General features: G+C 43.4%; 1 protein-coding gene across 3 annotated transcripts in view; it reads right to left on the reverse strand.

Annotated features, from left to right (window-relative positions):
• Positions 1-3,812: 3,812 nt before the first annotated feature.
• Positions 3,813-21,843, reverse strand: part of PDE4B (phosphodiesterase 4B) — a 272,125-nt gene continuing 254,094 nt past the window's right edge. For all 3 annotated transcript variants that reach the window (XM_044301445.1, XM_044301446.1, XM_044301447.1), the window contains 9 exons: positions 12,163-12,256; positions 9,880-10,058; positions 9,015-9,113; positions 8,743-8,907; positions 8,417-8,516; positions 7,484-7,638; positions 7,270-7,392; positions 6,706-6,888; positions 3,813-5,794 (listed from right to left, as the gene is read on the reverse strand). In XM_044301445.1, coding sequence (XP_044157380.1) covers positions 5,438-5,794; positions 6,706-6,888; positions 7,270-7,392; positions 7,484-7,638; positions 8,417-8,516; positions 8,743-8,907; positions 9,015-9,113; positions 9,880-10,058; positions 12,163-12,256 — 1,455 coding nt within the window. In that variant the 3' untranslated portion in view covers positions 3,813-5,437. The remainder of the gene's footprint in view (positions 5,795-6,705; positions 6,889-7,269; positions 7,393-7,483; positions 7,639-8,416; positions 8,517-8,742; positions 8,908-9,014; positions 9,114-9,879; positions 10,059-12,162; positions 12,257-21,843) is intronic.

Raw genomic sequence — 21,843 nt, forward strand, 5'->3', positions numbered from 1 at the left:
CTTTTTGTGATGTAAGGTGACAAAAAATGGCTTTTTTTTTACACCGTTTTAATATATATTTTTTTTACGGTATTCACCTGAGGGGTTTGGTCATGTGATATTTTTGTAGAGAAGGTTCTTATGGACGCGGCAATACCTAATATGTTTTCTTATTTTTATTTACTTAAGTTTTACACAATACCAGCATTTTGTAAACAAAAAAAAATGATGTTTTAGTGTCTCCATATTCTGAGCCATAGTTGTTTTTTTTTTTGGGTGATTGTCTTAGGTAGGGGCTCATTGTTTGCTGGAAGAGGTGATGTTAGATTGGTACTATTTTGGGGCATATACCTTTTTGATGTACCTTTGCACTTTTTGTGATGTAAGGTTACAAAAATGGCATTTTTTTTTTTTTTACATCGTTTTTATTTGTATTATTTAATGGTATTTATCGGACAGGGTGGATCATGTGATGTATTTATAGCGCCGGGTATTTATCGGACAGGGTGGATCATGTGATATATTTATAGTGCCGGTCATTACGGACACGGCAATACCTAATATGTGTGGGTTGTTTTTTTTTCTTCAGTTTTTTTATTATAAAATAAGGGGAAAGGGGCGTGTTTTTTTTTTCTTTTTTTACTTTATTAAGTTTATTAAATACACTTTTTTGTAACTATTTTTTCTTTACTTTATTTCTGATGTTCACTTTTGGGGGTCTGATCCCCTCTGCAATGCATTACAATACATCTGAATTGTAATGCATTGCCTGTTAGTGTATAACAGTAATACACTAACAGGTTGCCTAGGAGATGGGCCTGAGGCTGGATCTCCTAGGCTACCATAGAAGGCAGGTCCCGATGCCATGCAAGGCATTGGGCAGCCTCTGCACGGCATCGGGCTGCCTTCTGAGAGATCGAGTCCCCGCCACAGCAGCGCAGGGACTCGATGGGCTCACTCAAACACAAACCTATTCTATGCTGCGGTCAGTGGCATAGAAGGGGTTAATCCGCAGTGATCGCTGATACAGGGGGGGTCACAGGACCCCCCTCGGCATTGTCCCAGGGTGCCTGCTGATTGATTTCAGCAGGCACCCAGTTTGGGCGGTGATCGGAAATACACAGGACGTACAGGTACTCCCTGTGTCCTTAAGTACCGGGACATCAGGGCGTACCTGTGCGCCCTATGTCCCCAAGAGGTTAAAAGTACAGGGTGAGAAGCTACGGCAAAAGCATCAACCAATACAACTACGGGTCCAGTAGTTGCTTTTGGAAAAATGGCAGCCACAGCAGTATAGAGAGATGCCACTATTTCTGTAGAAAGCACAAAAATAACCAGTGTTGACTACAGATTTACAAACAGCAGGGTGGGAGCCCTCTAATCTATCATTTTGCTAGTGCAGGAGTTATAATGTGAGCCACAAGCACATTCTAGAATAATAGGTGTAAATGTGCTGTTCATAAGAGTTGACAATCAAATATAAGATTAAGGTATGTGGAGAAAAGAGTGAGACTAGGACTGTCACAGGTTAAAGGGAAAGGAAAACACCAAATACACACCACAACGAATAGACAAGAATCTAGGCCACAAAAGCTAAGGAAGATGGATGGTGACCTCCTAGTAATCCCTAGGACTTTCCCTAACTCCTGCCAGTATGAGCGGATCCTGATGGTGAAAATACTCATACACCGGATACCTAAAGCCCTGCTAAAACTGACGAGCCCTAAGATAGGTAGCAGGGGATGAAACAGCTTGTTCCTTCCAGAATGAAGGAACACACGTCTCCCTGAGGCCTAGAAACAACACACATCAGATAATAAGAAACAGCAAAGGCAACAAGTACTTAGCTTAGAGATGTATTGAGAAGCAGGAGATCCAATACAAACCAGCACTAGCAACTCCAAGCAGAAACTATCAACAGCATGGACAGCAGTGTGAGGCGGATCTAAATAGAGCCTCATCACTGATAACGAGCGGCACCTTAGGAGAGTTGACGAGATCCTGCCAAACCACAACATACATAGAGGAAAACAGAGAGAGACCTGTCAGACAGCCTCACGTGCAGCAAGTGTATCCAAACTTCTCACCTCTCTCACAGGAGGGACTTAGACAAAGACACGGTCATCATGGAGATGAATAGAGACTTCTGTTTAACCAAGAGTTGCCCAGTGATTTTTGCCCAGTTTATTGTGGTCTTATAGCTGGGTCCTGCTGGTGTGGGCTGGGCATCATTTAAGAGATTTTTAGAAGCTGGTTGCTTTTCAGTTATGTGATGTCCGAAATCTGGCTCCTGGCAGTAGATGAGATTGTCACTGATATGAACACATACGTGAAGGGGACAGCCGAATTCATGCAGATGTAAAGAATTACACGTGCCACCGTCGGTGCCCTATGAGCAGTGATTTAATTACAGCCATTTATTACAGGTAGCTCAAATGTACACCTAGCGATATCCCAGCTGCTACCTGACTTGTAAGGGACCTTTGATGTGGCCAGATCCCAGACCATAACCTGCCCCAATCGACAAAAAATAATAATAAATACAAGTCAATCAGAGCTTGTATTAAAGGCCTTTTACACAGGCCGATGGAAAGTGCATGATGGCAGCACATTTACATGACCCAATTATTTGTAATGAACATTCATACAATAATTGGCCCGATCAGCTGCACCTGTAAAAGGGCCACATCTGTATAGGCCGCCTGTTTTGTACAAGCATTAGAGGGTCCACCCTAGAGACCTGTGTTGTGTTGGTTCAGGATTGTTATACGGTTTACTTCATGGATCTAAAAGGGGAACATTGAGTACTGTATTGTTGCAGTGATTTGTATCAAATATATTAAATTGGGTATGCCTGTTATTAAATGAGCTGCATTTTAGACTGTCCTAATTCAGCGCTATGTATGTTGTCTTTTATATACATAAATTTCTGGCTTTAGTATTAATAAATCTGTCCTCTCTTGGTAAGCCACATCTCCACTTTTCAACTTTTGACAAACAGTGTACCAGGGTTTGTCAGGGAACTTAAAGTAGGCCTGAAAAAAATACTTAAAGTGGCCCCATTTTTTTTGTTGAATCCAAATTGATGAAAGGCAGGGCCAGCAGTAGCATATTGTGGCACATTATACCGCCCCAACAGAGCCAAATACCACAGTCCATCGCAAAATACTGCCAGCAGTACAAAATACATCCCCAAAAACTTCCACTGGCCAGCCGGCGGGTGACGTACCTAGAAATTTCCCTGTAAGGTATCTGGCCAGTCCGCCCCTGCAGTTTAATAGTTTGTTTTCTTTTTTGTTAAAACCTGCCACAAAACTGTTTATAAAATCATGCTTCTTTTTTTTTTCCTGTATTGCACTGCCACATTTGGCATGGGCTCTCACCTACCACTGTGTCTTTCTATGGGTACAGGGGAATCAGCCCTGTCATTATTTCACCCGTATCCCCTAATTGACACAATGCACAATGGTAAATATATAAGAGACAAACGTGTGTTGCATATCAGACTGGGTGCCAATCCAGGTTTTGCCTATACATTGTTTCTAGCAATGGTACAAAGCCAGAGCAGAAGGTAGTGGAGTATGTTTGGCCCTATACAGATAAAGAGGATGTGCGCTTTAGATGCATTTCTGGCAAGGATGAAGTTAACCAAAAAAGGACATCAGCAAATAGAGTTGTCCTCTGCTTGTATATGTGTCCTGGCCTCGTCACTGTCCCTATGAACAAGTCTATATACAGGTCTGGTGAATGAGTCCCAGGCCGAACTCCCCTTCACCCAGCCCTGCAAATCTCCAATATAACAGACTGGTAAAAAGAAATGACAATGCAGCCGCTCGATTCTCATGCTTCTCTTTTATTCATTTAATATAAAAAAAATCTTAAGAATGCATCTTAGCACAATATACAATACTTTAACATACCTTGTGTGAAATTTGTCAAAATAAAATCTACACCTGGAACAATGAAGTGTCAACAGACATACAGACCCATTGTTCATGCACAAGTCCGTGCGCCTACTCCACAGACGGGGTAGTCACTTATTAGACCAAAACTTTAAAACATTACACAAGCCGAGACAAGAGATATATTTTCTCAGGATGCGTGACATTTTTTTTCTTTTCTTTTATTAGAAAAAAGCTGCACATCAAAATAATTAATTATTATAATAACAAATACATAAGGACCACAAATTTAAGAGGAATACAAGTTTGAGGGGGGGGGGGCAAAAATATAGGTTTTTAATATCTGGTTTGGTACTAAGGAATTAACTAATCAATCATTCTATAATTTTATGTCCCCTTTTTTTTTAATTGGTCTACCATGGCATACCATGGGTTCGGTATGTCTTTTGGGGGTCACTGTTCAGGCTGGCTCTCTAATTAAAAAATAAAATACAAGAAAAAAATGTAACTCTCATCTAGAGTTTTCTACACAATCAACACCACCAATGACAGGCAATGTCAATTCATATAAATTAATAACTTACAAAACGGTACATTATTTACATAATAGATAATAAATACACTGTTATAAACAGTAAAGTACGTGTTAGGCAGTGCAATAAAAAGATGGTGTCGCCAATGAAGGTCAGAAATAAAAAAGTGGGATCATGCAGAACTTGGTCTCAAACACACATCACATTACACGCTGCCTTCTGATACATAGTCTTCAATTGTAGTGAATGCACATGAATTGAAACCCTAAAAAAAAACCTGCTACCTCTTATTATATTGTGCAGAATAGGTCGATTCGATAGAACCAGACAGAAAAAAATCTCAACACAGAATGAGCAAATATGAAATGACTTCAGGTGCATGGAGGGGAAAAAAAACAGAATGTCATTGACCAGAGACGCTTTCTCTGTGCGACTGAGAATAACTGCAATAGACTTCACATATATTGCCCACGATAAAAGGAAGACTGCTTCTTTCAGGAAAGAGAATTGAAATCTACACATTATTCTTTGTTCCGCTTACACTAAATATTGTGTAATGAATAGGCATTTCAGAGACAATGGAAGTTTTACAAAAAAGGCACACACGTCCTCAGACAATTGGACAGAGTTTTTCGACATAGACCTACCAATTCATATATTCTAGTATCTATCATGTTTTGTTTTTTAATTGCACGGTATATTAAAAAAAGAAGAAGAAAATTCTCTCAGTTTTGTGTCATTTGTTTTCTACAAACAGTTTGACTTTTTATGTTTATTTTTCAAGCCTTTACGCGCATTGGTTTCTTTCGCTCTTCCACCTTGGAAACAATGCCGAATGATAATAACGTCCATCATGTTAGTTTCCTGAGCTATCTTTCACTTCAGCATCCTTGACCACAACTCCACTGACGAGCAGCAGGAAAGATCTTTTAGCCAAACCAAGGCCTAAGATCGAGATTACATGCTTGTCAAAACAAGACAGCTTTGTGTTCTCCTCTTTCCGAGTTCTCTCCCAGACACAACCTATGTGTCCAGAGGAGACGAATCGTCTGTCAGTATTTCCGTGTCGCCCTCGGGAGAGTCCCCCGGGTCCACAATATGGAGTGTCTTGGTGCTGCTGTAATAACTAATACCGCCCCCCTCTTTATCGTGACCTTCTGAATCTTCTTCCTCGAGTGTAAGCTCGAAATGGAATTTTTCAGACACTCCGGGGCAGTCCTTATCCTGCTCGTCAAGAATAGGAGACGGACTTTGAGGTATCATGCTTTGGTACCAGTTCCTATTGTCCTCCAAAGTATCCAAAATATCCTGAGCGTCGGGCTGCACCAGATCTGCCCACGTTTCCCACAACGGATGAACTATGTAGTCAATGAACCCAACCTGGAAGAGACAAGGGGAGAAGTTAGAGATCAGGATAGCAAAACCTAAAATTTAGAGGGGCTGGCTTGTTTCTGAGTAATTGCAGAAATTAGTCAACCCCACTGCGCCCCTTGTCACACTTCTAGGAAGCTGAAATATAGGGAGCTGATTTTTCTTACATTAAATAGCTTTTAGGGACAGATAATCACTGGTGACCACAGTGTTTCCTTAATGTCATGGGCAGCAAAGGACCCTGCAAACAGCTCCTCATATGTCCCCTTCCTTGATCCTTAGGGGTGAAACATTGACAATGACAAACTTTTTTAATGCACTTTTCTCCTAGAGAGGCAAAGTGCAGGGATCGTTGTGTGGCCAAGGCGACTGCCATACAGGTGTTCGACCCAACTCTAGCACACTATGGACAATTTCATAGGAAGCCATTTTGCCTATTTGTATATTTTTGGAGTGTGGGAGAAAACCGGAGTACCTGGAGGAAACCCACACAAACAAGGGGAGAACATACACACGCCATACAGATATTGTCCCTGAGTAGTTATATTTGCATCTTGCTTACACTATATTTAGTCCATAGTTGTAAAGATAAGAAAATACTGAAATAAAATGTCCAAAACATGGACATCTTTTTTATGCATGAAGACCATTACATGTTTATGTATGCACATGGATGTTATAGAGGAACTCCACCATTCGGGACCCTATTATATAAGCCAGAGTGGAGAGGTACTGCAAAGTGTACAACAGATTTGCTCATACATTGAATGGGTACGGTGAAATAAAATGTTCCCCCTTCAGTGAATTCCTTTGCACCTGTGGGGACCAACAAATTCCCCTGATGGGACTGCCTCAAAACATTCAGATTGCCTTGATGACACATGCATACGTAGAAGCTGTAGGCTGGTGTAGGGCCGTACCTGTGATTTCTCCACAGAAGCTGTGTGCTTGTCACACATGGGGCTGATCTCCATGCCTCGCTCTCGTTCCTTGTCTCCTTGCTGGAAGAACTCTTCCATTATCCTGTCAGTCCATTGCCGATACAGTTCCAGAGATTTTGTTGGATTGCTTAAATCAGCACAATGCACCATATTCCTGAGAACCTGAAATAAGAAGGACAATACGTGAGCTTGTAAATTTACAGTCTCGTGCACTGCATAGGAAATGTCTCTACTGGACGAGCAGCAACTATTTCCTGATGTCTAGTCATGTCTATGTCATTTGGATAAGAACTATTCCATCTTTCATCACAGTATCCTGGAAACACGAGACCTCAGGAAGAATACCTGTGCCTGCCAGGCACTGACTCTCACTGGTGTGAATGGGCTATTGTCTGATAATTCCACTGGTGTGATTCATTAAATCCTGGGATAATTTCCGATCTCTCTAGCTTTCCTGAGCTCTGTGGTGCCAGAGTGGCGGGCATTAACAGTGGCAGAGATGGAACCCGAGGGCTCCGAGAATAAATCTCTGTTACTAATTACCTGTATACGGTCAGTGTAGTTATCAAGGAGGAGAACGCCAGAGCTGGTCACTTTCTTGGTTTCCACCATTGTCTTCAGGTCAGCCAGCAGGCTCATGTGCTTAGACATGTCTGTTGCGAGCACCTATGGAGACACACAGGGCAGAGGTTGGGAAATGTCTCACCAGATCAGCCCCTCTTTCCACCAGTTTGTTATACTGGCTTCTAATTCTTACCATGTCTATCACCATTTTCCTGAGGGACTGTCTCTGCTTTTTGGAAAGGTTCTGAAAGATGTCGCAATGTTCTTCCTGTAAGAGTTTGAAGCCGACCGCAAGGTGGTGATTCTCCAATACAGACTCGTCGTTGTACATAAGTGCAAGTTCAGAATCTGGAAGAGAATTAGGAGAAAATTCCTTTATCCAGCTCATGTCGACTGGTAAAGACTATATCCACCTTCCATAGCGAGCATTCATCTGACCCACCATACACACGCACATTTGAATAGGGCACTGCCCAAGAGCTGGAAGACCCCCATACACATTAGGATGGTTGGCCAGTCCTACCAAAATTGGTGGATTCTGCAACTGTTTATACAATGTGTGTGGACACCTAAAGTTAGAACTGATTGCTTGAAGTTTCTTCAGTTTCTTTTCGAGTCCTTCACCATTGGCTGAATTCAGCCAGGAAAGTGTGAGATAGGAAGTCGATCAGTATTTTGAAGCACCTTTATCACTAACCAATTCAAATTGAAAGGGGGGCAAATATTACTATGATAGTTCACCTGGCATACTGCAGGCAGGACAGCCCCTGTTTACACAGAGTTGAGCAGCCGACCAGAACGCGTGCACATAAAAGATATAGTCAGCCAATGAATAAGCGTTTGCTCATTTGTCGGCTGATCGCTGCTCACTTTACACCGGGCAGTTATTCGGAATGGCCATGTGTAAGGGCCTTCAATGATATCTGTGACTGGGAAAATTAATTCATCTGCCATTACATTTCCTACATGGTTGTCGCACAGCTTTTCTAGAACGTTACTGTATACCCCAGACCAGATGAACTTAAGCTTCATGCAGGGGGCTGAGACATCTAAGCTCATCCATACATTACGCAGTCGACAAAAAAAAAAATCCATTGCAGCAGTAAATAAACAACAAAAAACGTACTTGTATTGATAAGAAACTGATTGGAAACGCCAGGGTGGTCCACGTCATGGATTGCAGCCGCGAATATTGCAGCTAGAATTTCCAAGTCAGTGAAGACAGCCTGTAAGAAAATCAAAGAAAATTACTGCCAAGAATTCAGATAATCTAACAGAGCAGCATGTGTATAATCTACATAGATTCCTGATTTCACCCCACCGACTATTCCCACTAGGGGGTGCTGTGACACCAGTGCAAGAAAACAAATTGGAATGGGGCAGCTGTTTAGAAGGTCTGGTATATGTCATTGTACTCATATGCCTATGACCTGTCTTGTAACCAGCACTTACATCTAGGGCTGGAGTAGAGAGGAGCACATGGGTGGACTGTGTAACATCTGCCGCATGGAGGCTGTTGTGATAGGCGACGTCGGAATGGTAGTGATCTTCTAATGTCATGGTGTAGGTGATCAGCGTATCTGTCGGGATCTTGAATGTCTTTAGTAGATCCCTCTCCTGTGAAGAAGAATAAAAGTACAAACAAAATCAGAACCTGAGGGCATAAACAAGAAAAATCTGGGTGAAGCCGTGAGTAATGTACGCTGGGACTGTAGGGTACCCACCTGGAATATGGCGTACATGATGCAGGTCAGTGGTCTATTGCAGGAGAACCCTGCTACCTTGAAGATGTTCAGTCCCCATTTATTGAGATCTTCCAGTTCCTGATAAAAATAAAAATAAATTAAAAATGTATCACATTAACTCAGGGCATCATGACATCAAAAGACACATCGGGCATGTTGATTTCAGCATGATCAAACTTTTCTTCTCATGGGAGTCTAGAGCGGCACATCCGGCTCGCCCCATTGAGAACAGATGCATGCTCATCTGCCGAGCATGCATGTGTTTGGAGGGGGGAGGGGGAGGGGGATAGCTTACAGCTATTAGGGCATGCTGGGAGTTGTAGTTTTGCAACAGCTGGAGGGCCGCAGTTTGGACATGCCTGTCTTAGAGGACTGGTGTCACTGGTTTCCGTCTAACTAGGGCCAACATCTGCCTATTGATAGGGTAGGCCCCAGAGTGTGCGCTGGATATCAGATAGGGAACCCTTGTGTGGACTGGGCCTTATATCAGTGTATAAAACTGTGGTACACGCTGGAGCTATGTATAAAACTACACAGTGTCCATTTGCTGTATGCATCCAAAGACCCCCATTTACCTGTCAGAGGCTAAAAGAGTCTAATATTTTATACAGAGGCATCTCACAAGAATGTGGTATATTATGTATTTTAATGAAGGCCATTACTACAGTGAAGTATGTGGGGAAATCTTCCAGATGTATACCTGCAACGTACACTGCACAGTGTGAATAGACCCTCAGATGGATGGGTGAATAAAGGAGGGAAATGTTTGACAATATACAGGTAGAATTTGCAGGATGAGGGGAAATCCTGGCTCCCATCATCCCATCATATGCTAGGTCCGCACCTTAGACAGCAGATCCTCATGCTCCGTCTTGACACCAAATCGCGACATGCTAGTGTTGTTCAGGCTGGAGCTGTGCATTAACTTCTTGACGCCGCTGATCTGGGTCATGAGCTGGTGCCGCTTCTTCTTCTCTCTGTCTTTCTGTGTCGGGGATGGGATCTCCACATCATTTTGTTTGTCTGTAAATGCAGGAAGATGAAACATTTAGAAATGCAGAATTACTACAGGGAGTCTGGGTGATGCGGCCACCACTGATACAGAAGTCACCCAGCTTTTCTAGAGTCCTGAGTGACAAATCTGCTCCTTGATGCAGTAGCAGGGGAATGTATTGCTGCATAACTAGGCTTATCTGCTATTCATGTGTCAAGGAAACGCTGCGCTAGTTCAGTTGCATTGTCAGCCATTTTGGTTGCCACCCAGCTTTCTTAGAATCAGATATAACTAACATAATAGCCGTTTGACAGGAGAGGACGACTCAAGGACTTCTAATTACAATGCATGAGATATTATGTAATTGAGGTACAGGCAGAGGGTGTATTATCTTATAATAGCTCTACCATATCATTATCTGAGGCGATGATGTGCACGGGGTCAGCAGAGGCTGGGGTGGTAGGACAGACCGCTGTGCGGTGTGATAAAGTGGGTTATCACATTCCTCTGCCATCTTTAACAGGCCCCAGATATGTGCTTGCTTTTTAATTAAGGCCTCTGCACAATAAAGAATAATTGATCTGATCTGCAGCTGTGGCTGGAGTGCTGCAGTACAGAAAGCAGCTATTATTCACTTGCGCCATCACTTTGACAGTAATAGGTGTTTCCCTCTGGGCTGCAGCTTAGATGAGGAGAATTGATGAGCAGTTCCTGCATGGAATCTCCTGGAGAGCGTGTGAAATCTACCGTCATCTCCAGAAGCAAGCCCAGGAAAACTGCCCTCAGCCATAGAGAAGAATGCTGCTGGTTTATAGAGAGTGTGATGTCACCGTCCACATCCCAAATGGCATCGCAGGTGCCAGATGTCAACACAGTCTGCAATCCTCCAAACAAGGAATTCCCCACACGTCATTCTTACTCATATCCTCCCCTCCAGCCCTATCCCACCTCTGCTGAAATCAGGAATATCCTTAATACACATCACAAACCACAATCTGCTCCCATCAATCATGTCAGCTATTTGCAAAATCTGAGCTGGAGCAGATCTGTCTGTCTATCTATCTATCTATCTAGCTTATCTATCTATCTATCTATCTATCTATCTCGCTTATCTATCTATCTATAGCTCATATCTATCTAATCCATTGTCTATCTACCTATCTATTTCATATCCATCTATCTATCTACTATATCTATCTATCCATCTATTATCTCTCATATCTATCTATCTAATCCATTGTCTGTCTACCTACTGTCTATCAAATATAATCTGTCTGTCTGTCTAACGTCTATCTACTGTCTCTCTATCATAATCTGTCTGTCGGTCCCTCTAAGATCTCCAGTAAATATAAATCCTTGAGTCGTCCATTCCTGTCAAGGTGTTACAAATTCTATTCAGCCATTTCTCAGGCTCTGTTCACATCTGTGATGTGGTTTCCATTATAAATTCTAACCACGATGCAGTTTTGGATCCATCACACACCAGAGACTGATGGCAATGGACAGATCTACTTCTAGTGGCGACTGCTGGTGTCCTTTGTTTTCATGGGATTCTGGATGTATTCTGCAGCGGGGGCTCCTGATGCAGATGTGAGCAAAGCCTGTTTTGTTTTTTGAAATCCTGGGCTCCTGCAAGAGTTTCAGCTAACTTTTCCAGTTTTCTAAACGACAAATCTGCCTGATTATGCAGCAATCCATTCTTCATTCCTCTGTGGGTGCAGAAACGGAGGTCAAATTTGCTGCCACCTATTTTTCCCATCATTTGTGAGAGTGCTGCCATTTTTTTTCCTTCCTTTTTTTTTTTTAGGTCATATTTTGGTTCCATGTTTGTCAAGTCAGCTTAATGTACTTATAAATGAATATTTGTTTCTGGTTTCTTTGTTTTGGGAAAATCTTAATCAGTGGGAGGAATGGATTATTAAGATGACTTGTCTGGGCCAGAACTGATTCAGAGGTGAACCTAAATACAGGCTGCACTTCAGTATATTTAACAAAGCCGATGGAGTTCCCAAGGAATTCCACTGGAATAAGGAGATTCACCTGCCTGCAGCGATTTAATAATGGTCATTTAACAAGATCTGTGTCAACCTGGCAAAGGATTGTGGGTATGCAGCAAATCAAAGGCGCTCTTACCGAGGAACGTGCTGGAGATATACTCAGACACCTGGTTGCCCGAACGGCTCATCTCGGAGAGGTGGGTGAGCTCCCGATTCAACATCCTCTTGAACTGTTAAAGTAAAGAAAGCATAACATTCAGTTACATACACTGTATATGATGATATATAAGGCCGCATGATAAAAGTATAGCTCTTTATTCATTAAATAGGTCAGAGATGCCCCAATTCCTTAACCCCTGATCCCTGCATTAGGAATCAGTAATGCAAAATCCTCCAGACTCCATGACCAGATCGAAAACGGTGAACTGAAGATATCACAAATCTTAAAAGATTAAAGTTCTATGTGACGGATGAGAGTGATCGTCGTAGCAAATGGCAGATACAGGACAATCACGTGACGCTGCTTTATCATGTACAGAGCAAATATTGCTGCCCTAATCACATTTCTACAATTCACAACCCTGGGACATGACTTCATAGAGATACAAAATGCAGTAATATCTGCAGAAACACGAGTAATGGTCATTTAGACCAAAGGTGAGAATAAAGAACGCTCCAACTGTACGATGAGAAATGGACGACGAGGCAAAATCGTGCACAGAGGTTTCCAAAAATATCCAGTTAGCCCGTATACAGTATACTCAAAAGAAAAAGATTATATAAACTGATAGAATACAATGTAACAGATGAGACAAAATATTGTAATGTATAATATAAAATGTAACAGTCATACATCCATACAGGCACAAATAGATATATTTAACCTACTTATAGGTACATGTTATATGGACATGGTGGTCCCAATATCTAAAAACAACAAAAAACCCACCTTGATGTAGCCCCAAGACACAGAAAGCAAGTAATTTGCTTCAGGCATTTTGGAATCGTCCCCAGATTAAAAAACAGATCCCTTGCAAAAAATTCAGATCTCATACAGAGGAATTCCAAAGCGATCGGGAGATCCCAGGAAATCACTTGTGGTGGTAAGCAAAGAAATAAGGATCAACCGATGGGGCATAGCTCCCGGATCCCAAATGTCTTCAGCCCAAGGAGAAGAAAGCCTCTTAATTCCATGGCAGCAGAGCACAAACTGTGGGCAGGGACAGCACAAAGGATGCAGAGCGCGAAGTGCAGGCGTCTGTCCGAGTGCGAGCACTTAGTGCCCATCAGCCGTCCTGTTTTGGTGGGGATTCTGTATCACATTAGTCTCGCTCAGCTGAGCAATGCAGTGAAGTAATAATTATTCGATGGTGGGGGGGCTGTCAGTCTTGGTGCACCAGCTCTCTGAACGGAGAGAGATTAAGATGGTGGAAGTCCCTGCATAATTGAATAGAGCACCACCACCCCTGTAGGTGGCACATGTCAGCCTTGGTATTTAACCCTTCCTTCGATGTCGGGAAATCACAGCATTTCATTTGATGACTTAGGAAATGCCAAGATTTAGGAGGAGGAATCCCATATCCTTCTAGTCTGCAAAATGGTGAAGTCATTAAAAAGTGCATGGGATTCTAAGGGATTTCTGGGGGTGGAGGTTTATGCCTGCCACCGCATGTAACACATAGTCAGTCAGTAAATTATACAATACAATGAGGTGCAGAAGAAGAGATCCAAATTTAGGGATCATATTGGGATCTATTGTTTTCGGCAGAGTTAAATAATTCAGTTTCAGCTGGTTGAGGATGACATCACCCCCCGCTACACCTCTCCCCCCCCCCCCCCCCCCCCTCCCAATCTGTTCTATTCGTGGGAAACCTAGAGATGCAGTGTGCAAATCCCTGCAAACCCGGGAGCCGCATCAAATCCAGCCAATTTAAGGAATATTCTGTTGTCATGGCAACTGCATCACATGAGCCTCTGTACTGTACAGCTCCTGTTTAGATGAAATCATTCATTAAATATGGTACTCCTGCAAGAATTCTCACTGTGGGATTCCACGGCATCCCCTTCCTTATTAACCCTTTATCTCGCCCCTGATGGATGGATGGAGGTCTCTACCTCTGTCGCCGCACCTCCTGCCTTCACGTTAAGCAAGGATCACTGGACTGCAGTGCCCTAAATTTCTGCCTCAAATAGCTGACCCAGTTTTCTGGATGGCAAGAAATTTAAAAGAACGTGAATTCTTGTGGCGCTTTGCAGAAGGTCACCAGCAGTGCCTAGATTAGGAAGTACTGTGGGGGAACTACAAAGCCCAGCATAGGTGACACAGAATTTCTGCATGCCAACAGGGCTCTAAATTCCCAGTATTGATCATACACAGAAAAGTGGGCAGTGACAGCAGAATTAACCTTGTGCTTTGGGTCAAGTCATAAATCATAACCATGGCCGGCGTGCCACCGACCTGCACGCCTATGCTTCATTTTCCTACAGCGCCACCACAGGGGAAATGAAGAATTACACTGTGGGTCCTCCAGTGCAAGAGATGGCGGGACCCCCTCTATGATCTCAAAATTCTCTAAATGAGCTTTTCTAAATTGGACATCGCTTTAAAGAATTAGAGGGAGTCTGATTTCGTGGAGCTCCATACCTTTGTATGGACATCCCCTTTAATTATTATCCCGGTTGCAGATTTTCATCACTTGATGGAGTGTCTATAAAATCCTTTACAATCGGTCATTTCCTTTATGGGACACATATGAGGGTGAACGGACTGAAAAAATATTAGTCCCTTGTATGCCAGTGAATACAGGGGAGCATCACCTGCGCCTATTCACGTGTCTGGGTATAAGACGAGATTTTCCCATTCACCCAGTTACAGTCTGTTCTGGAATCAGGCTGCTATTTGCTGGAGATCCCTACAGGGGGAGGTCACATCGTGCCATCTGCACAGATCACCGAGCAATTCTCCCTGAATATTCATTTAATGAGTTCTTGGCTAACAGAGACTGACAGAAATGGCACAAAAGAAAAAAGAATAATCCATAAACCTGGAAGATGCCGAGTTCCCGACAGTCAGGACAGATCTGGAGATTCCGGTCGCCCTTTGAGTTTTGGGTCTTCTCTAAAGGTCATTTTCTCACCAGCGACTAACACGCTTCATTGGCTTTCATCAAATGTAACGCGCTCATGACCTAAATGGGGTTTCCCCGGCTGAAGTTTTATAGATTCAGGTTCTGATCAAACCACAACCTTTAAGGATGACTTAAAAGGAAGCAGCACATTTGGATATGACATAAGAGACCTCATTTAACCCCTTTCATTTCACTCACAGGTCTATTTAAATAAGAGTCATATATAGAGTCTGATCCAAGGACAGCCTGTGTCTGGAGGGGATATTCCTATGTAATTTCCAATTCACCTATGGATGAGTTGTCTTCTTCTGTCAATCAATTAAAGGGATTTTCCAGGACTGGAAACAAACACAGCACCTGTCCACGGGTTCTGCGTGCTTTTGCAATTCAGCCCCTTTCACTTCAACTGCAATACTACACACAGCCTGTGGAAAAGTGTGGCGCTGTTTCTGGAAGAAAGCAGCCAGGTTTTTCTAGTTCTTAGTTCTGCCTTCTTCTTTGAAAGCTGGGTGATTGGGGAGTGGAACATAAATCATTACCCAGCTTTCCTAGAATCATGAATGACAATTCTATAGCTATCAGAAGTCTTGGAAAGCAACTACAGTGGGCGCCACATTGGTTGTTACCAAGAAATGTGTGGGCATCTCTATTGGACGGGGGTGGGTTTGGAGGCATTATTCGACATCTATTATATATCGTCACCTTAAGAAATGGCTGAAAAATATGTTTTAGAAAACTTGTACTGGAGCCTCCAGGTTGCCATAATTAGCCACCATGTTTTACAGCTTAAAGGTGCATTGACACGTCCGTATTTTCACTCCGCCTCTGATCTGCATTTTTTTGCACATGGATCCATTAATTTGTATGCGACTGCAAAAAAGTAAACTACACAAAGATGTCACCTGTGTGCTGTCGGCATCCACGCGACCAGGCTGCAAATCATACAACATGTCGTAGTCTTGTCTGTTCTGTGGTATTTTTCCAATGGCGCCCGCAAAAAGTGTGGGATACACACAGACTGCAAAATGGATTTGGCGTGTGAATGCGCCCTAATTCAGCACAGAGCTTTACAGGCTGATAAAGGGAGTTTTTCCAATAATAAAGCTGTGCTAATGCAATTTCTTTTTAAGCAGCACCATGATACAATGATCCAGGGTCACCGAGCCTGAACCCACCTGGCAGGCCTGACGAAGATCTGCGTCTTTTAGAAATTCCACGCATTTTGCGCATTAGTTCCAACCTACACAGTTGTGTAAGGAAAGATAAACATACGTGCGGCTTCCCTTTGATCTGCTATCATCTCATAGAGCGGGGTGGCAGGCCCCGGCCTCAGTGCACACACACATAATCACAGGCAGGCCCTGCAGGAAGTGGTTTACAGACTTTTCTCGTTTTATGGTTCATGTGGGTTTTTGATGACGTTAATCGTTTTGCAAAACTCTTGCAGAATAAAGCAGGACTGTGTGCGACTGGGGACAAGAAGCATGTGCGGCCCCCGGCCCGGCCCAGGATGTACAGAGCAACTAAACAAATGAGACAAGGCCTGGACTGCTGCACATATCCACCCTGACATTTGGCCGTGCGGCGTCACGGCTGTGAGAGTCTCAGCTTTCCCACACTGGGCAACAACCATCTTGAAATGTCATTTAGTCTTTGCAGGACTCCTGCACACAGCTGTTCACTGCTGTCTCTGGAGTTGAGTGCAAAACGTATTACTTAAAGCAAAAGTACATGCAGAATAAATATAAGGCCGCCCTTACACAGGTCTGTGGCCTTAAAGGGACCTACATTTCCTGGTAAAAAAATGGTTCCATGTATGGGCACTTGAATAGTCCCCATTCTACCATTATTTTCAGCCATTAGCGATTTCTGGAAGTCTGCTATATTCTAGTAATGGCAGATGTCCCTAGTTATACATCAATACAGAGGCAGGGGCTGTATCAAAAGCCTCTTAAAACCACTGTGGGGATCTGCATTGACAGCCATAGATCTTGTCAGCACGCTTACCCATTAACTATGCAACAGCTGAATGGAGAAGAAATGCTCTTAAATTTAGGTAAGCTAAAGTCCATAAACCCAAGCGGATAAGAAATGACGCATCACTATACTCTTCTGTAAGATCAGCAGGCAACTTGTGATCACCCACCAGCATGTGAAACCCACCATAGGCCTGACCGCCGAGGCCTCCTAGGACCAAACAGTGCGGCAAGAATACATTCTTGAAATTGTAGTTCTCCAGAAGATGCGGACGTGATCTTTTAGGCAGCATGAGCCTACATTTCTGAAAAGCTTTGTTATCTTAACGGCAAATCATATAGCAGGGGCCGGGCCGGACCGGGGGGGGGGGGGGGGTAATACAAAGACTAAACAACCTGGCAGCAGGCGGAGGAAGTGACACGTATTAGTGGGCAAACTATCTCCGCTGGCAATCTAACAAAACAAATGATAGCAGCACGCTGTGCAGAGAGGCACATAGGCTCTTGGCTTGGGGCCCAAAAATAGCGTTAGAAGTGACTGACAAAGGCAGTAGATGGATCTCCTCAATGTCTTGTACGTGTTTTTTAACCATGCTGGAGAGAAGTCATCTATGTCTTTGCCCATCTCGATGACAGATGTGCCCCTTCCTTTCCTCTCCTATAGAACTTCCTTTGTTGTAATGTTTCTCAGAGAGACACACGTAGTCAGAGGTGAAGTGGCGGGCACCAGAGACTAACAATTCTTCTTTTGCTGTTGGTACCAATGTCACATCTTGTTTTTCTCAGCAAGTTCCTCCTTCCGAGAATTTTACTGTCCTGCTCCTGAGGGAACATGTTAGAAGTTTATGGTCGGCATCCTGGTATAGGTGGTTCTCACTGGAAGGAGACAATCCCCGGATAGTAGTGTCAGTAATCCATGGCACTCAAAAGGGTTGTGATGCTAAGCGTATCGGTCATTATTAGATTGGTTCAAATTAGGACCATTTAGGGGCCAACACTAGTGTTTCAATCCTTCTAGGATCTTGGTCATGGCCAAGTCGAAAGAACAGGAGTGGACACAGAATAGAGGATGTATGGTGGAGCAAAGAAGGGTCAAATATATATATATAGCTAAAAGAGCAGGAAATATGGTGGTGACATCGTGGAAAAGTCTCGGCTAATGCCACCTCATCGAGACATAAAGGTTTACAGATGGTGTTCCTCAATGCCAGTATGCTGCTACTTAGTTAATTTGTTTTTCTCTGATTCTGTAGCTCACAATAAACCATGTTGTCCAGTAGATGGCTGTTGGTCGAACCATTAGGAACTTTTCGACAATAAGAGCAAAGAGGGGGATGAGTGGCTGATAGACAACTCTGGGGCCGCTGATAGACAACTTTCTTGAAGGAAATAATAAAATCTTATAGGAAACCCCTAACCTGCAAGAGGAGGGTCCGTCTAATGTCTATGGACACCTGGATATAAGGATGATTAGACTCCAGGAAGGCAGGGAAATGTGTGGACACCGACCAGTCTACTGCGAGGATGACGTACAGGTCCAGTAATGTGTTATTGCACTGGGCCAAGTCTAACGAGTTCCTTTATTCTTATTTTTCTGCATGTTAAGAGGTTGCAAAGGAAGCAATTTACGCAGTTTCAGCTATCTATTGTGTCCTCTGTACTAATGCGCTTCCTTCCCAGACAAAGCCATCTCAAGCCGTAGTCCTGTTGCTGAGGGCTCTGGACACGGGCCACTCACACAATACAGGCAATGAACCTGGCCCACTAGGGGGAGGGGATCCTGTTATTGCTATCTGTGCCGTACGCCGCCCGGCACGCTGAATGTTTACAGAGTCATTTTAATTATGTGCTAAAAACCAAATTCAGAAATAAAAGTCACAAACACGTTACGGTAAAATCTCCTGGCAAACACATTTTCAAAATTCCTTCGCAAGTTAATTAACTGGAGTAAATGAGGAAAAAGACGGCAAACAAAAAATGTATTTATCCTGCGAGTAATATTTCCAAGCCTCCGGTGCGGCTCCCTGGAAGTAAAAATCCGGATGGCAGTTGCCAAGCTGTCATGTTACACGCTGACTTATCCCTGCTGAGCCGAGAGGGGACAATGGCTGCATTCAGGGATCTGCTGGAGGTGTCACCGGCAGAGCAGAGCTAGCAGCCCACACCTCATCCTGATTCAGGTCCCCTATAGCGCCTATGGCTGCAGTAACCGACAGGCAAACAGCGTAGTCTCACCTTTCTATGTAGCAGACCTGAGTTTGTCATTTCCCATACCTCATGAAGATATCGTGATATTGAGTTATGACAACCCCATAGATTGCAAATTCAGCTCTTCTACCTCTACAGAAGATAAACGTGCTCGTCTTACTAGTTGTTGCATGAACCAATTTCACCCATTAAATTTTAGCTATATGAATGAGGCAAGAGGTGCGAAGCACTGCAGCCCTGCTACATATTTTATAGCCCTGCTATACATTTGACGTCTCTAGCATTTAGAACCGAAGATCACAATCTTGAAGTGTGACATGGTTCCTAAGGATTGTCAATGTGGTGGAGTTGCGACATGCGACACAACAGTTACAAAAAATCTAAACCTCTTGGATATTTGATGACAGGTTGCAGGTCACGCACAAGAGACCTCAATGTAAGACACACACTACCCTCTTGTGACACGACTACAATTTTTATCTATTTTAAATCTCGTTCACACGACCGTTGGTGTCCCGTGCCTGTGGGTCAGGCACATGGGGATCGCAGACCCATTCACTTGAATGGGTCCACGATCCTTCCGTTCCGCAAAAAGATAGAGCATGTTCTATCTTTTTGCGGTGCGGAGGCACGGAACGAAACCCCAGGAAGCACTCCGTAGTGTTCCGTTCCGCATCTCTGTATTTGCGGACCCATTGAAAAGAATGGGTCCGCATCCGTGATGCAGAGTGACAACGGAACGGTGCCCGTGTATTGCAGATCCGCAAATGCGGTCCACAATACGGGAACGGGACACCAACGGTCGTGTGAATGAGCCCTTAACCAGCCATATCGCACCTCTAAAATAGCGTTGTATGCAACTTATGCTGCGCCACCAAAGCCCCAGCCTAAAGGAATACCTATTCAATGGAAAACAAGCGGTGATTTTGGTATCGTGTGGCCGTCATGTACGCTTTGCCAATTTTCTTCTTCACTTCTTTTGGAGTACTACTCAACTGGAATTGCTGAAAAGTCGGCTTGGGTTACCCGAGGCTTGGGATCATGTCTTTGTTAATAATCCCTCCTTACAAACCCTCTGCTTCTCAGGCAATGCCTTTTTTTCCGGATTCGAGGTCAAATCCAAGTTCCAGACTGTGAAATCGGAATATTTTTCGTTCCCCTACCTCCGACATTACACTGGCTTCCTAAACAATAAATACCCACTGGGTGTTTTCTTTCCACATAGAACAGGGTTTTGCATGAAATCTAATGTCTCGAAATGTCTTGAATCAATTTGGCTAATCCCCTGCAGTCTGGAGAGAGACGGGGCTTTTGTTGTTGCAGTCATAGACTCTTCTACCTAAAGTCAGGAAGGAGACAGGAAACTGGAGTCACACTTAACAGCTGTGTCTTGCCCACTCTCCGGCTGCCATGACGTAGTTTGGCCGGGGTAACGCTGGGCCAGGAACTCAGGGAGCGAGGTGTCAGGAAGGTGGGTCACATTTTAGACTGTTATTGGAGAAGGGGGGGTCCTGCTCATTCTTTATACTCGTTTCTAATCTCTTCCTCTTATTCTTTCCTAAAACATCCTGTTTTCAAAACAAGTGTCTATGAGGGTCTGATAAACGGAGAGCGACGTGGAATTATCAGGGCCTACCTACATAGCATTACCAGAAGCTATATAGTAGTACTAAACTCCATAGCATTACCATAAGCTGCATACTAGTACTAGATGCTCCATAGCATTACCAGAAGCTATATAGTAGTACTAGATGCTCTATAGTATTACCATAAGCTGTATACTAGTATCAGATGCTCCATAGTATAATCCATAAGTGGATTGTTAGTTCTCCATAGTATTAGTAGAGGCCATATAGTATTATCAGAGGGACACAGCTACTTTGTTACTGGAGCAATGTGAAGAAATCTCAGGAGGTCATCTCTATGTGACTATCCCCGTCCTTTACAACCCGCCACTCTTAAAGTTAACGGGAACCCCAACTTCTCTACTAACGGTGGCTCCATGAGCTGGCTACCATTTTTGGGGGGCCCCATTGATGTGAATGGTTCTGCATACAGGCCGCGGAAAAAAAATAAAAAAACGGAATAAATATGTTTGTGTGCATGAGTCCTAAGGGTATGTTCACACAATAAAATCCATCACTGCAAAATCCGTGATCAAAGCGCCAATAGCTTTCCATTGACCTCATTGGAAAAAAACGCCATCATGTGCACATGGTGGCGTTTTCTTTCCACTGCCAAATTGTGATCCGCTTCTGAAGTGGCATATTACGTTAAGAAGAGGATTGTTAGTGGATTTTGTATTGAAGTCAATGGGAGAGCATTAAAAAAAAAAAAAAAAAAAAAAAAAAAATAGCAGTTTTAAACGCTTCTGAATTATTCCACTCAAGGGCTCGATATGAAAAACACTCCCCAAAACACTAATAAATTAATCCTCAACCAAAAACTTTTCTAAACGCTTGTAAATACTCCTCTGAATCCGCCACCAAACACGCCCTGTTTTCA

The sequence above is a fragment of the Bufo gargarizans genome, chromosome 7 (assembly GCF_014858855.1).
Source record: "Bufo gargarizans isolate SCDJY-AF-19 chromosome 7, ASM1485885v1, whole genome shotgun sequence".
Taxonomy (NCBI): Eukaryota; Metazoa; Chordata; class Amphibia; order Anura; family Bufonidae; genus Bufo; species Bufo gargarizans.